The sequence below is a fragment of the Sciurus carolinensis genome, chromosome 4 (genome assembly GCF_902686445.1).
Source record: "Sciurus carolinensis chromosome 4, mSciCar1.2, whole genome shotgun sequence".
NCBI lineage: Eukaryota > Metazoa > Chordata > Mammalia > Rodentia > Sciuridae > Sciurus > Sciurus carolinensis.
In genome coordinates, this window is record NC_062216.1 from 123753116 (window position 1) to 123769415 (window position 16300).

The 16300-nt window shown below is 38.1% G+C and overlaps 1 protein-coding gene across 1 annotated transcript in view; it reads right to left on the reverse strand.

Moving 5' to 3' along the window:
- C4H12orf56 (chromosome 4 C12orf56 homolog) overlaps positions 1-16300 on the reverse strand; it is an 81523-nt gene that overhangs the window by 42451 nt on the left and 22772 nt on the right. The window contains exons 3-4 of the mRNA XM_047551289.1: positions 10630-10702; positions 166-574 (exon numbers count right to left, since the gene is read on the reverse strand). Of these exons, the coding sequence (XP_047407245.1) occupies positions 166-574; positions 10630-10702 (482 nt within the window). The remainder of the gene's footprint in view (positions 1-165; positions 575-10629; positions 10703-16300) is intronic.

Below are 16300 nucleotides of genomic sequence, written 5' to 3' on the forward strand. Positions count from 1 at the left end.
ATTACAGATGTGCAACACCACACCTGGTTTTTCCAGTGCATTTGTCTTTCACAATATTATTAAAGTCCTAGGCTAAATTTCCAAAACAGGGAAGTAGAGTCACAAAGGCATGTTTGTACAAATAAATAAATAAATAGGTCAAGGTTAACTTATGAGGATACTTACTATGATGTAATTGTTCCACGAACTTTTTAAGTGCAGAAATATTGATGAGGTTGTGGAAATAACATACAAATGAAGTTCCAACTCCTTTTTCTCTAGGTTTGAATTGCTCTGTAAATGGGAACCTAGGAGGGAATTTCCTGAATGAAACTCATTTTTGTTACTAAGGCACTTGAAAAGGAATTCACTTGAAGAGTTTTTGTGATCTGGAAGTCCCTGGAATTCTTTTATATTTGTTGTGCAAGATGTCAAGCCAACAGCCTTGCCAGTAGCTGGGGTGGACTGACAGGTCTTCCTGGGGGGTACAGGTAAGGGTCGAAAGGCACCTTGGCCATGAAAGGACGGCTTCTTGAGGTCTGAAGGTGAACACTGAGTTGAGTCCTTGGATGGTGTGCTGCTCTCTTGATGGTACCTGTGAGTAGAATTTAGTGTTAAATATGAACATTAAGAATTTAACACTAAGGAACAAAAAGAGCCTGATGGGCAATTGAAACTAAGATTGGGAAAGCATCTATTTTCACATAAATGGAATGCTTGGTAAGAGAAGGGAGTGATTTGACCTCACTTGCTATTTCCCACTGACTACAAGAAATATGGCATAGCAATCCTTTTATACTTTCCTATTTTTGGAAACTAAACTCTACCCAATGAATTATAAAGGAGCACTTTTTCAATTGAAAGCATTGTGCCTGCCCTTTGTGGAGCCCCAGTATTTTCACTGAAAGGACTTTTTTCATTCTGGTTTTTAACCTGATTGTCATTTTGTTGTACATTCTGAAGATCCTATAAGAAAAAACTATTCAAATAGAGATATAATTTTCAATGCTGTTTTCATTAATTCACACACTCTTCTGATTTTTCCAGAATCATCTCAATAGCATCAGCCCTTTTTTCAGCATCAGTGCTGTGTCCCATCCCTTCAAGTTCTCCATGCTCTCCACCTCACCACAATCTTCCCCTGCTACGCAGCACAAAGTAGTTGGAGAAGACAGGGACTTGTATTCCAACCCTGGATCTGCTACCCAGTGGTTCTGTGTCCTTTGTTAAACAAAGTTTAAGGAAGGCTATTGTTTTGGACTAGCCTCCTACACTAGGCCCCTGCAGGTTAGATACCACAATGGAGTCACTTGTGCTGAGTGTCACATACTCAAACTCCACCTGATTCAGCATGAAGAGGAAATCCCCTCTGCTTTGACGCTTTTTGTTCTGATTCTGCTTTCTTAGCCCTTTTCTGTCTATAAAGCCAACCTCCTCCACTCAGATTGTCAGAATACTCATCCTACTTTATAGAATGAGGTGCTGACTGATTATAGAATCACAAATAAAGCCAATTAGATCTTTAAACTGATTTTTTGGTAATTGTCTTTTGACACCACAGTTGACCTAAGCCTCAATTTCCTAGTTTTAAAATAGGAAAAATAGCAATAATCCCCTAGGGCTTCTGTGAGGATTTAATAAGAAAATACACTTAATGTGTTTGTGACACTGGAAACAAGTGCTAGCTGTTAATATCACCCTATATTGTCTTCAGTTGATGGTTTATCTTTTTATATTAAGGTATCTATGTTTCCCTAAGATTGGAACCTGCAAGAAAGTGGAAAGTCACTTTCTTTTTATTAGTTTTTAATTCATTCACTAGTTCTAAAATTCATTCATTGTCTATACAGTGCTATTGACTGAGCTCATTTCTAATCTAAGCTCCCTTCCCCACTGACCCTGCACACAAACACACACACACACACACACAGAGTAGTCATTCCAGGTCTCCCATCCATCCCCCTTAAAACCACCCCTTGCCAAACTCAGGCTTAAGAATATGTATATGGCATTGTGTTCCCAGAATAGGGTCTGGAAGGAAGAGTTGCCCTGCAGAGTGGGACATGGCATAACAAGATTTTAAGTATGCAATGGACAAACTACTATATGGGATACATAACCCCTGAATGCTGTTCAGTAAGTGTCGTGCATTACCCTATTCTCTTGATAGGATTCTAATATTAGATAACAGTGTTATTTAAGTGTCTAAGAATATAAGATGCTCACACTAGCATTTTTGAATAAAGGAATGTTGGAGATTAAAAGTTTATTATGTCCCCCCCTCCACATCACATTCATATGCTGAAAATCTAATCTTCAATGTGATAATACTTATAGGTAGGGCCTTTGGGAAGTGACTGTGAAAGTAAATCCCTCATAAATGGAATTAGTGTCTTTATAAAAGAGACCCACGAGACCTTTAGCTCTTTCCATCAGGTGATGGAAACAAGAAGTTGGCAATCTGCAACCCAGAGGGTCTGTACCATGCTGGCACCCTGATCTCAGACCTGAAACTGTGAAAAATGAATTTCTGATGTTTATAAGCCACTCCATCTATGGTACTTGTTATAGCAGCCCAAACTGTCTGAGGTTCCAATCTTAGGGAAACATAGATACCTTAATATAAATGACTATATTTAGCTTAGGAATGAATGAATGATACATATTTCATATCTCTTTATAGTAATGCATATTTTTCTTTTCTTTTTCTTCTTCTCCCTTTTTTTTGCAATGAAGGGATTATACCAAGGGCCTAGAGCATGCTAGACAAGCAGTCTACCAGTGAGTTATAACCCAAGTCCTACTGATATAATTCTTGGTTTTAACTTGGTAAAATTTATAAACTGCTTAATTAACTCTTGTAATCTACAAGGTAAGAATTACCTTTGAAAACAAGAGGATTTGAAAAATGCTGTGATATTTCCAAATGCTCTGAAAAAAAATTTTTTTTTTAAAGAGTAGGATTTATCCAAGTGAGAAGAAAAGAGACAGAGCTCCCACAGGACGAGAGGGAACCTGATAGGGGTTGCCCTAAATCTTATTTTCAACATATATTTACATGACTTTTTATGTGCCAAATGTAACTAAATCTGACACATGTTGTAATTTCATGTAAAGTCAAATTTAAGTCAGTTTTAAAAATTGAATGCTATCACTTAGTAATCTATATTTTGAGATGTTTCAGCTTTATTTCTAATTAATTTAGTCTCGCTAAATTTGGCTATTGTCCCTAATCATTTTGAAGTTTCCCTACCCTGAACACATGTGACTGTTTGATAATTACTTAAATTACATAAGGAGATTACTGTTTAAAGGAATCCTAGGTAAATCCTATTTCTGAATTCAATAAACCTGTAATACAAAACAATCCTATCTAGAATCAAATGTAAAATCCATTTTTAAATTACTAATGACATATCAGAAGACAATTTCTCTTAGGTAATACTAGATATACTGTAGTTACTCAATGCTGTGTACAGAGAGCACTGAGCTTCAAAATGGTGTTTTAAAAAACTGTCATGAACACGCTCCCGTGTAAGCAAATACCATCTAACTACTTGGAGAATATTTGGCAGTGGTCCCTTCACTAAATGATTACTGATTCATCTTCTGAATTTTTGCACACAGCTCGCTGACTACCACGATATTATGGAAATGTGGTATAAACAAAAGAAAGAAAATCCCCATCCTTGTCCAAGGTATTTGCAATTACTAGGAATGATTCAAAAAAAGAAAAAGAACTTATGATTATCAAAGAAGAAAGGGAGATGAAGTATTGATCTTTTTTCTTGTTCATGTTGCTGTTCCCACTGTTATTTATTTTATTGATTTCTGCCCTATGCTATTTTATTCTTTCATGCTTTTTAAAGTTTGCTCAGTTAAAGCAGAATTTGCTTGCAATGAAGCCTTGGGAAAGAGGAAAGTAGCTGAGCTAGAAAAACTTCTGGCCTTCAGAACAGCACTTTACCATCTGTTAGCGGAGAAGACAGCTGATACTTGTGCTAAGAAGTCAGATATCTTAGGGTCAGGCTGACTGGCTATGCCCTAATGTGCTGTGGCAGAAAGCCATCACAGCAGGAACCAAGGCTACCTGAGGTGATGTTGGGGCAGGAGATAGGATGTGCCAATCAATCTTCACACAGGGATCCTCCATGGTGTGTGGTACACAGCACACACCAACACAGGGATCAGCTTGCATACATTTCCACTAGTCACCATTGAACAGACATGTGTAATGCCTACTGCACTGACTTAGGTACAAGGGACATAATAAGAAAAAAGACAGAGGGATTTTTTGTTTTTGTTTTTGTTTTTTGGAATGTTTGATTTACTCTACTTCTGGAGGTAAGACCCATGTCTACAGGAGACAGGATGCCTTGTTTGTCTGGGAAAGGCAAAACATGCATGTCCAAAGTGAACAGTGATAGAGCCATCTATAAGAAACTTATATTGCTGTTACTACGTCACATGAAATCATATGTCACATGGCCTCTTTACAAATTTAGAGTGTATATCTGGGATTGTAAGCCTTAAAATGTAAACTACGTAATGTATATGAAATTCACCCACTTTCAGATTATAGCTATCGCCCAGAACTTGCCCACGTGGCCATCTCCACTAACAAGGATGTCTAGGAAAGCAAATGCTTTAAACTGAGCACATTACCATCCCAACAAAACTGAGATTCAGTTAATAAAGAACTGGAGAATTTGTTCTTTTCTCCCTGCCACCACCCCAGCTTTAGGGAATTCTTAAAAAAAAAATTCTCCTAAAAAAATAATTTTGATGAAAAACCTACTTGTGTTTTCTTTTATAAAATGCATATGAATACATGGAGCTTTCTGCTTATGGAGAACTATCCTAAATACAGAGAGAGAGAGACCTAAATACTAATCTTATCATCAGAGCTCACAAGTCTGTTTTCTATCCCTTAGGTGTTTAGAGGCCTGGTGTTTATTATTACCTCAAAAAGTAATCATATTAATGTTAAGTCTCATGTCCCAAGATAACAACATCCTTCTCATGACCCGCAGCTTCTTATAATTAGGTCTGCAGCTTTACACCTAAGAGGTGTTTGAAAGCTCTGCACATGTTAGCATCCTTTAGTCCTCTAATTAGTATTTTCTGTCTCAGCCTGCCCTTTGTTTAGACTTCTGCTTCAAATGTTTAATTATGGAGATGACAGTGCTAGAAAAACTAAAGGGTAGTAGACCTAGCTCCCTCCCCACCGTCTTTACTTGGCAACTACTCCTCCATTCCACTCATGGGATACACAGAAGCTGCCATCTTTTGAAAGACCCTAATATCTTGTCTGTGGTGGATATTTTTTTTAACAACAGTGAGTCATTTGTTCAATCTGGATAGTTAGAAACCTCCTCCAGGATTTTAAAAATTTGAGGAAAGGAAATATGTGAGTTGGCCTATATGGTAGCCGGAGCTGTGGAGAATTTATGACAGGCGGTGACTTACTTTACTGACCCATGGAGGACAAGAAATTCAGTGAGAGAAAACAAAGCTAACACACAAACGTTAGAGGAAACAGAGACAGAAACCAAGTTCTGTGCATTCAGCACCCAATTCCAGCTGTGCCTCCTAAATGCCAGCTTCATTCTTACCATTCCTGCATTACCATGGTTTGGTTTCTAACCTTTGCTGATTTTGTTCACCATTGTTCATCTAAAATTGAACATAAAACCCAATAATTAGAATATGTCAGATTAGATAGACAGATAAATTGGCCTACATGTACATCTATTTCCCCATTTATCTTTCCATGAGTCATCTACCTGTTTAGTGAATGTTGAATTACAGAAGTTGCCCCAGTAATTCCAATAAATTTCCTTTTAACCCAAGCTAGATTTCTACCAATTTCAACAGAGTTCTAACCTCCATGATAACCTAAAACAACTATTGCAACCATTCATTAGAAACTGTTTATTTTTCTAAAGTGAAGGAAAACAATGAGACTCTATATCAGTGTTCTAGAAAACTTTGGGAAGCATATGTCAAAATATGCAGTGAAGACCATTGGAAGCACATGAATGGCTGTCAATGAAACTGCCTCTCCCTTAACTCTTCCAGTCATGAAATCCATGCTCAGAATTTCACTTAGTGCCCAGCTACTAGACAGAGCCCTCCTCCAGAAGCTCAGAAATTACAACCTTGAGGACAATAGTAAAACTACATTGACCCCTTCAAAACATGGCTCATTATCAGATCACAAGTCCATATAATGCCAGGTTGTAAAGAACATGATCATTCACTAAGTGTTAAGAATCTATTCTATCCCAGGCACTGGGCCAACACCAGAAATGAATCAGTGAACAACAGTATATAAGTTCCTACCCTCATGGAGCTTACCTTCTAGTGGAATGACAGACAACAATAAACATGTAACTGTAGCTTTCAAAAGTGCTATGAAATAAACTCTCATAAAGAACATTTTTGCCAGAGTAATATACTATATATATTAGGCAAAACCTCTCTGACATGGGGTCATTTAAGCTAAGACATGAAGGATAAGAAAGTGGGCCAAGGGGAAAGGACAGAGCTTTGAGGTGTTCTCTAGCCTTTGTGATAAGTGAGAGGTAAAGCTGGTATAGTGTGCCAAGGCCCAGTCTTGCAGGGATATCTAGATGGTAAATGTTTTATTTTTTCTACAATGGAATGCCACTGAAAGGTTTTAAGCAAGAAAGGATATTATGCAAAGATCACTTAGGCTTTCAGGTAGATAACAGATAATCAGGCAAAGGTGGGGTGATACCAAGAATGGAGTAGAGAGGAGTAGTTAGAGGTGTTCAGTTGTGCAGGTGACAGATGATCATGGCCTATACAAGGATATCTGAAGTGGGAAAAGAGAACTTAAAGGATGGACGAGAAATATATTATGGGTATAGAACTCAGAAGTCTCAACAATCCAAAAGAAAATTGATGTCATTGTAGAGTATCCATGCCAGTAATTCCCAAACCTTTGTAGCTAGTTAACAAAATCATTTGGACTTGAAGATGTCATGGCTTTTTGCCATTAATCCAGGTCAGCTTTATTTCCCCACTCCAGATGACCTGGGCTGCCTCCTCATGTGACCCAGTCAGCATGTGTTAAGAGTGTAGACTAATCTCAGAGCAGTAGCACCACTTAGGAAAGATCTGGGTGTCCCAGATTCTGGCTTACTGACAAGCAAATTCAAGTTCCTATAACCAATCTAACCTCAAACAGCAGGAGCTCTTGGGGAAAATGATCTCTTATATTCAATTGACTTCTCAAAACTAAACTTCTTTTAGATACTTAACATTGTTAAGAAAGTTTCTAAAAGTGTGTGGTTTTGTTTTTTTGTAAAAGGAAAAATAGTAGGCATTTACAAATTTGAGATATTTGGTGCCCTTTCTGAGCTTCAGGATTATCTTCGTTAACAGTCACTAGACTTGGAAAACTGGTCTAAATGAGCAGACTCCTAACATCAGAAGCCAAAAGGGGGTGGCTTTAGTGCCTCTTACTCCCTAGGATCTCCAATTGTCCTCCCCAGAATGAACCACCACAAACAAATATCTACACTACATAAAAACAATGTAGTTGTGATCACTGAAGGAAAAAGAGCCACATCAAATAAGCATACAGGTCTAAGTAAATGACTTCCCTAATCCCCTCTATTGTTACCCCAAAAGATCCTCTTTTATGGAAATTCCAGAATGATCACTGGCTGCAGGAAGGATCTAATACCAGTACAAATTCTTTCCCATATATACTGGTGTAAGCTAAAATTCTAGTTTTGCCTCTGCTTTCTGCCAAGATGAAGTAATAGAGGCCAGAAAAACACTCCTACCTGAAACAACCAAAAATGGGACAAAGTATGCAAAAATAGCTTTCAAAAGAAATCAGGCAACAAAAGACAATGAACCCTGAGAGGCAGGAAATAATCCCAATAAGACCTAATGTTTGTCCCAATTTACTGAAAAAGTTTCCCAGACCATAGTTGGGGGAGGGGACAGATATAGATATTGATTGTGGTGATAGTTTCATGAGTTTATATGACAAAACAGGTAAATTTTTAAATCTGTATTATTATGTTTTCAAACTGTGTAGTTAGTACAAACCTAGGCACAAAATCTTACAGGACCACCAAGGATATTGACTAGGGAAGACAAAAGAAAGACTGTATAGGGAAGGGGGAAAGAGCACAGGATGGAGGAAACAAATGCTAACGAACTTGACCATTGACCTGTGTGTTCAGAGCTGGAGCCAGCAGGGGCATTCACAGGAAATGCATTGTGGTGATTTTAGTTACCACCATAAATAGGAAGCATTACTGGCATTTAGTGGACAAGAACCAGAGAAGCTTAATTCCCACAATGTGTGGAACCACTTCACATGACCATGAATTGTGCACCACAAAATGCCAATAACACCCCGTTGGGAAATCTTAGTTTAAAGAGTTCAGTTACACCAGCTGTTGTCCCTTCCCTAATGCCACCATTATAAAGGGGCCCTAATGTGCATTTTGAGGTTTGCAATGCTTAACAATACTTATGAGTCAATTCTGTAATAGCTAATAAGCTTTTTCTGATGTTTTACCTTCTATATAATCAGAACCTCTAAAGCCTTGAGAAGGCTGACCGAAACACAGAGAACGTTTCTATAGCTAACTCTTTAAATGCCTTTAGGAAAATTATAGTTACTGTAGCCAACTCTGCACCAATTGTCTAGTCCAAAATAGTTACTTGTAATAGCCAAAGATTAATTTTTTTTTTTTTTTGGTTGGGGAGCAGTGCTGGGGATCAAACGTAGGGCCTTACACATGCCAGACAAGCATTTTACCACTGAGCTACACCCCCAGTCCCAAAATAACAATTTTTTTTTTTTTTTTTTTGAGATGGGGTCTTACTCTGTTGTTGCCCAGGCTGGTCTTGAACTCCTGGACTCAAATGATCCTCCTGCTTCAGCCTCCTAAGTAGCTAAGACTACAAGCATATACCACTGTGCTTGACTTCCAGACCCAAAATAAAGCATTTGAGGTTAAAATTCTATAAAGCAAAATGATCCGTTGTGTTCCCAGTAAGGGCGAAAAAACTGCAAGCCATTTTTTTTGTGCATGAGAAAGGAAGTTATAATAACTTAGGATTAGAAGAGAATGTATAAATTCTCTTTTTCAGTGACAGACAGTAAAAATGAAAGTGTAGTAAGAAAAGGCAGCCTTCCCTAGCAATCCCAGCATGCAGCATGGTCACCACAGACTCCCCAGGCAGGACTTCACTTTTCCTGTATAGCATTCTACAGTGCTTTCCTAACATGGATCTCTCTCCTTGCCATGACCTTTCAGGACCCCAAGTTACATTAATTTTCTCCATGTCTACAAACCCCATGACAGATAGCCCTCAGAATCCTATGCTCCCCTCTTCTTTCTAATGTCTAGATTCATAATTATATAATAGTATTGCTCTTGAAGTTGTGCAACTTGGGGATTTTCTTACCCCCAGACTTCTCTCTCTCTCATTACAAACTAAAATTTCAACTCCAGATGAACTTCTCCAGCAGAGGACGCCCTCTAGGATCTCAAGTTTACCCTGTCTAGACCTAGTCCTTGGACCTAATCACCCTGCATTTTTTTTTTTTTTTTTTTTTGAACCCAGGACCTTGTACACATGAGGCAAACACTTTACCAACTGAGCTATATCTCCAGCCCCATCCTTATTTCTTTGCAAGGCAACACCACTTAGTCACCCCAGCTGGAACCCATGTGGGTTCTCTCTCCATCTCTGGCATTTTCAATCAACTGCAATCTTGTGGATTCTGCCTTTGAAATGTTTCTTCCTTCCATCCTTTTTTCTTTATTCTTGCTATCTCCATCCCAGTTCTGGTTCTCTTTACTTCCCACCAATCTTTGATTTTTCCTTGCTTCAATTCATTTTAAGCACAATCGTCAGATTATTTTTCTGTAATAATGGCTTCTATCATATCCTTTAAATAGTTCTCTCAAATTCTATGAAATGAAATGTAAAATAATCAGGCCTTTTAAGAACCTCCAAAACATGGGCTCAATTCACTTCCCAGTTCTATATTTAAGTCATGCTAGACTGCTTACTGTTCCTAATACATGTTCCATTTCTACCTGCCTCTTTGTTTCCAGTATTCCCACCATTTGCAATATTCCCATCTCCATGTCCACTGCCCCTTTACCAACTGTCATCTGACATTCTGACTTCTCCCCAAAGTGAATATAATCTTTATCCTCTTCAAATCTCTTTGACACTGCTCCAACTCGTTTAGGATCCTTAGCATGTTTATGTTTGTAATCTTTAGGCAAATGTTACATGCTGGTCAGGATCAATTTCTGAAGGATAGGCATCATACTTTACTCATCTATGTATCCATCGTAGAGCCTAACATTGTGTCCTGCATGGACCCAGAGTTCAATAAATGTTTTTAAATTCAGTTTTATCAATTTTTTTTTGTGGACATCTATATATTCCATGGAAATGGGAAAAATATTTTTTTGGATTTGAATTCAAGGGAAAGTTCTCTTAAAATACCTTCTTCATTATTACATGTATGAGATAAATAGAACTCAGTTCGAAGTCATTAGAGAAAAAGCAAAAAGAAAAATAAATTGCAACTTTTGGCTAGCAAGTTAAAAATATACTCTATAACAGTCTCACCTGAGAGAGGATTCATTCAGACTTCTACATTTTTGGCTTCTCCAAAATATAAGGCCATTATTCTCTTCCTTGACTTAAAAAATAAATAAAAAGGCATTTAGTTATTAATTAAATACTTTGATTGAAATCACAAAGAAAACCCAGCTACATGTCCTGATTTTGTGACTGTTCATAAATCCTCATCAAAACTTGCAAGTCCAAGATTATAGTTGGGCAACCTGATAGAACAAAAAACCTTCAGCTCTGATATTAAAATGTGCTCAAATTCAGACCTTTCCAATAATTGCCTGTGTGAACTTTACAAGTTACTTTATTATTCTAACCTTGGTATCTTTAATTTGTAAAATTAGGGCATAATAATTAGGAAATAATACCAAGAATGGAAAAATGGTATGACATCAAATTAAAATCTTCTGTATAGCAAAGAAAACAACAGTATGAAGAGACAGCTTCATGTTGAATTAGGATTAGCTCAGTAGAACTAGCCCCCTTTCAAGTACTCAGTGACCACAGGTAGCAGTATTATACATAATCAGGCTAGATAAAACATTTCTAGGATATACCTGAAACAAGTATTTAATAACCCAACCTATGCAAAACCTTTAGCAACTAATCCAGCTCACTACTTTAATTCTGTTCCCATCAGTATTGTTCATTTAAAGTTTGCTATAGTTTGGATCTGGAATGTCTCCCAAAGGCCCCTGTGTTAAAGACTGGGTCCCCAGCTCATGGCACTGTTGGGTGGTGGTGGAACTTTTAAAATGTGGGGGCTAATAGTAGGAAGTTAGGTATCAAGCACATGCCCTTGAAGGGAATATTGGAACCCCAGCCTCTTCCTTCCTCTTTACCACCATGAAGTAAGCAGTTTGTTTCATTTGTGCTCCCCTCCATGATATGCTGTTTTGTCACAGGCCCAGAAGCAACAGGGTCAACTGACCATGGTTAAAACCTCTAAAACTGGGGCTGGGGAGATAGCTCAGTCGGTAGAGTGCTTGCCTTGCAAGCACAAGGTCCTGGGTTCAATCCCCAGTACTGCGAAAAAAAATAAAAATAAAAACCTCCAAAACTGTGAACCAAAATAAACCTTTCCTCTTGTTAAGTTGTATTTGTTACAGTAAAAACTGATTAGCAGAGTTTAAAAGCTATCTCTTTCATATAAATGTAAAAAGTACAACTCAAAAGTGCTAACCACAGCCCATATAAGAACACATGTAAACTAAAAAGGAAAAACTCCCTTTTTCTGTATTTCTGAAAAAGTTGAACCTAATCAGGAATCCTGCGAAATGTGATAATTTTGTAAGTATTGTTACTACAAATGACTTGCAATTCTGAGCTTCCTTTGTTCAGATGATAGAGTTGACTGGTGTGTGGACACTTTTGCCATATGACAAAAATATTCCCTAGGCTTTCACCCAAGAGGCTTGGAGCCAGTCTTAATAATCTTTATTTAAATACTCAGTAGTTAATGCTTGGTGCTTCTCTAGGCATGACATCATCATTACTAACATTAAGGATTTTAGTAATGACAATTAAATAGGTTTGATCCTGTGTCTTGCTTCAGGATCACATATTACAAAATGTCTAGGGGTGAACCATGGGATCTTATGCATATAGCAATATCTAAACCAAGGAACCAACAGTTTGGAGGAAAACAAAATATAGCATATATCACTACTGGCATGATGGGAAAGGGGTGTTTTTCTTCTTCTAATATGTGCTATGGCTCCATGTGATCATGATAGTTGTGTGTTTCAAAAGCTCCTACACAAGTGTCAGATGGTGCTTTGGGGTATGAAAGTAAAGAACAGGTAGTAAAAGGTGTGATTCTATGAATAGCTATACACATGTACACAAGATAATCTCTTCTTTACTTTAACATCATTTCAAGGTTTCTAGGAAGTTAAATTTCATAAAACCTCTACATATTCCACTGCATTCTTTTGATGTATATTTTGATGTTCCTATATATGTTGGGGAAAAAAGCCAAGAATAATTATGCTTGTGGACAAGAGTAAATATGCATTTAAGGCAACCAACACCAGTTGCATACCCTAATTAGTGCAACAAGAGACCTAGTAAGCAACCAGGGATTTGATAAGCCTACTAATTACAACAACTTCTACAAACAGTTTCCATGCCCTAGCATGTCAGTGTGGAGAAGTGCTTATCCACGAAAGTGTACAAATACAATTTGCTCACATCTTGTTGCTATTCAGTAATCCAAGAGGCTCTGAGTTTGACTTGGAGTGAAGTCTAATGAACAATGAGTAGACTAATAAAGGCTAGTCTGTCTACACTGGCTAGTCACCAAATGTAGAATGGTTTATCCATGTGCCACACTGGACCTTTATTCTTCCCTTCTCCTTTTATGTAAAGGATGCAGGGCTGGGGGATATAGCTCAGTTGGTAGAGTGCTTGCCTCGCAAGTACAAGGCCCTGGGTTCAAATCCCCAGCACCGCAAAAAAAAAAAATAAAATAAAATAAAATAAAAAGGATGCAATCCTAATAGCGGACTCCATAAAGTCAGCCATTCCATCTGTGTGCCTAACCCTGCCCATAATGTTCCATATAATATAATGACTACAGAGATATATTCAGTCTCAAAAGTTTAAGTAATTTGCAAAAGATCACAGTCAGGAGATGAAGAGCCAGGATTCAAACCCAGCTTAGACAAGTTCAAGTTCATGCTCTTTTTCTCTGCTTTTCACTAATTCCCATTCACAGAGTTTTTTTTTTTTTATTTTTTTATTGTAAACAAATGGGATACATGTTGTTTCTCTGTCTGTACATGGCGTAAAGGCATACCATTTGTGTAATCATAAACTTACATAGGGTAATGTTGTTTGATTCATTCTGCCATTTTTTCCCTTCCCCCCTCCCCTCCCACCCCTCCCCTCCATCGTACAGTCCTTCCTTCCTCCATTCCTGCCCCCCTCCCTAAACCCAACTCCAACCCATTCCCATTCATAGAGATAGATACTTTAAAGGATTCATATATCTTTCCAGCTATATCTATATCTATATATCTTCATCTCCAAATATCACATCATTTTGACAGAAAACTAGCGGGGTTGTTTTCCTTCACCTAAAAACCAATCCTTCAATTCTCTGAACACCAAATTTTTGTCCTACAATTTAATTCAATTCTGACACTAACTACCTGGAATTAGCACACACCCCACAGGTTAAGGGCTCAGTCCCAAAAGACTGCCCCTACATTGGCATATTGGCCATTTTGACCAGCTGGTACTTGAGAAATAGCAGATGTGTGAAGGGCTCACTGGCCTACCTTACAGTGGGGTATAAATGAAAAAATATAACCTCCCCACTCTACCCAATACCTAGAAGAAAACATTCTTATCCCTAGAGATAGGGAGTGGACACCAAGATGAATCTGTACAAACTTACTAAAATAACCCTTATCTTTTATTAGTTTCCCCTATGTATTTTCTGGTCATTTTCCCATTGACAACAGCACCTAGCCAAAACCCCTTTCGTTTCTCTTCTCCCAGCTCCACACTTTATCATCATTTGTTGAGATGATTTATAAGCTTTTAGGTCTGTCTTCTTTTTTTGGGGGGAGGGGTCTTCATTTCTCTTCTACAAAGTTTCTATTGTGATGTAAAATGGTTAACATCAAATAAAACTTGCATGTTTTTCTCCTGTTAATCTGCCTCTTGCTGATTCTCAGACCCAACCACAGAACCTAAGAGAGTAGAGAAAAAGTCTTTTTTCCCTCATACAACCCTTCACCACAGATTCAGTAATTTGCAAAAACGGTTCATGAAACTCAAGAAAGTACTTTATTTACTATTACCAGTTTATTAGGATAGATGCAAATCCCAAGCAGCCAAATGGTAGAGATGCATAGGGCAACATATTGGGAGTAGGGGCTCAAAGCCTCCATGCCTTTTCCTAGCACACCCCTCTCAATAACTTCCATGTATTACCAACCTGGGAACTCTCCAAACCCAGTTGGTTCTCCAGACCCCATCATTCAGGAGTTTTTGTGGAGATTTCATTTGGTAGGCAGTGATTGAATCGTTGGCAATTGGTGATTAACTCAGTCTCCAGACCCTCTCCCCTCCCTGGAGGTCAGGGTGGGAGTGGAGGTGGAAAAGGATTGAAAGTTACAATCTAATCACATAGTTAGTTACTCTGACAACCAGCCACAATCCTGAAGCTGCTAAGAAGCTAATCAAGTGCCACTTCATTTGAACTCTGATATCATTGAAAGGAGTTTGTTATGAATAACAGTATTCCTATCAGGCCACCACTTGGGAAATTGCAAGGGTTTTCAAAGATCTGTATCAGGAATCAGGGACAAAGACCAAATACATAGTTCTTATTCTATCATTCTGTCTCTCTCTCTCTCTCTCTTTCTCTTTGGAGGCCATGAAAACAAACACAGTTATTGAACTATATATTATATTCTGTGTTTATCCACTTTTCCTTGGAGCTTTTAAACTTCTTCACAGGAAAATCCCCAAATGTGAAACATAAACAGTGGCAGTTTTGGTTGCACCAAGTGAGTGCCAAGAGCCCTGACTCCTTGTTCTCCTCTTCTATCCCCACTGCATCATGGATCTTCCATTTGGGCACAATGGGAACATAACCTGCATCAGATGCTGAGCTCTCTAAGGACAAGATTGATCTAGTCATGTATCGTAGTTCTTGGATGGTGACGAAGAGTCTCTCCTTAACCAAACTCTATTCAGATTCTTCTGAGCTTTTCAACTAGGCCTCAACTTTTAGACTTCTTTATTCTCTGCATTGTCCAATTTTAGCAAGAATCCTGCTAAGCTGGTTTAGCCAGAATCCCTTATTCTCTGTCTCTGATCACTTTCTATGACTAATTCCTTTTTTTATCCTCCACAGTCCCCCAGGTGATGTCCTATCACCCCAGCCTGACATTACCAAGAATCCTATTAGGTCAACTTAGCCAGTATCCTCTTTAACTCATGATGTTTCTTCTTAGTAATTTTCAATCCACTGATCGCACCCCCATCCTTGGCTATAAATGCTCCTTTACCCACACTGTATTCAGTTATACTAAGGTCTCTTTTCCCCTATTTCAGTAGTCCTGAGTAAAATCTGTTTTTACCACTTTAACTACTATTCACCTCTGGCTTTCCTTCATAGTGAGGATTCCTAACAAATATTTCTGAATGAAGAATAAATGCAGTTGATATCCATAACTATTTGGGCAGGACCTCATGGCTTTTCTCGCTAGTAGGAGGTTCAGGGCTGACTATAGAGACGACTGTCAAGGGGTATCCTAGAGCAAGGTTCACATTCCTTCTGGTTTCCTACTGTACTTCTTCACCAGGTTTTGTTGTTGTTGAAATCAGTGGGTGTCAATATGATTATTAAAATTAAACAAGAACTCAGGGTAGGGCTGTGGCTCAGTGGTAGGGCGCTTGCCTGTTGTACATATGAGGCACTGGGTTCAATCCTCAGCACCACATAAAAATAAATTAATAAAATAAAGGTATTGTGTCCATCTACAATTAAAAAATATTTTTTAAAAAATTACACCAAAAAAAAAATTACACAAGAACTGACCAAATGGAATGCAAATTCTAAATTTATTATTTAAAACAAAAACAATAGTTTTTTCTGTCTCTTTCCTCCTTTATCCTTTTGTCCTGCCTGTGTTCCTTTCTCCCT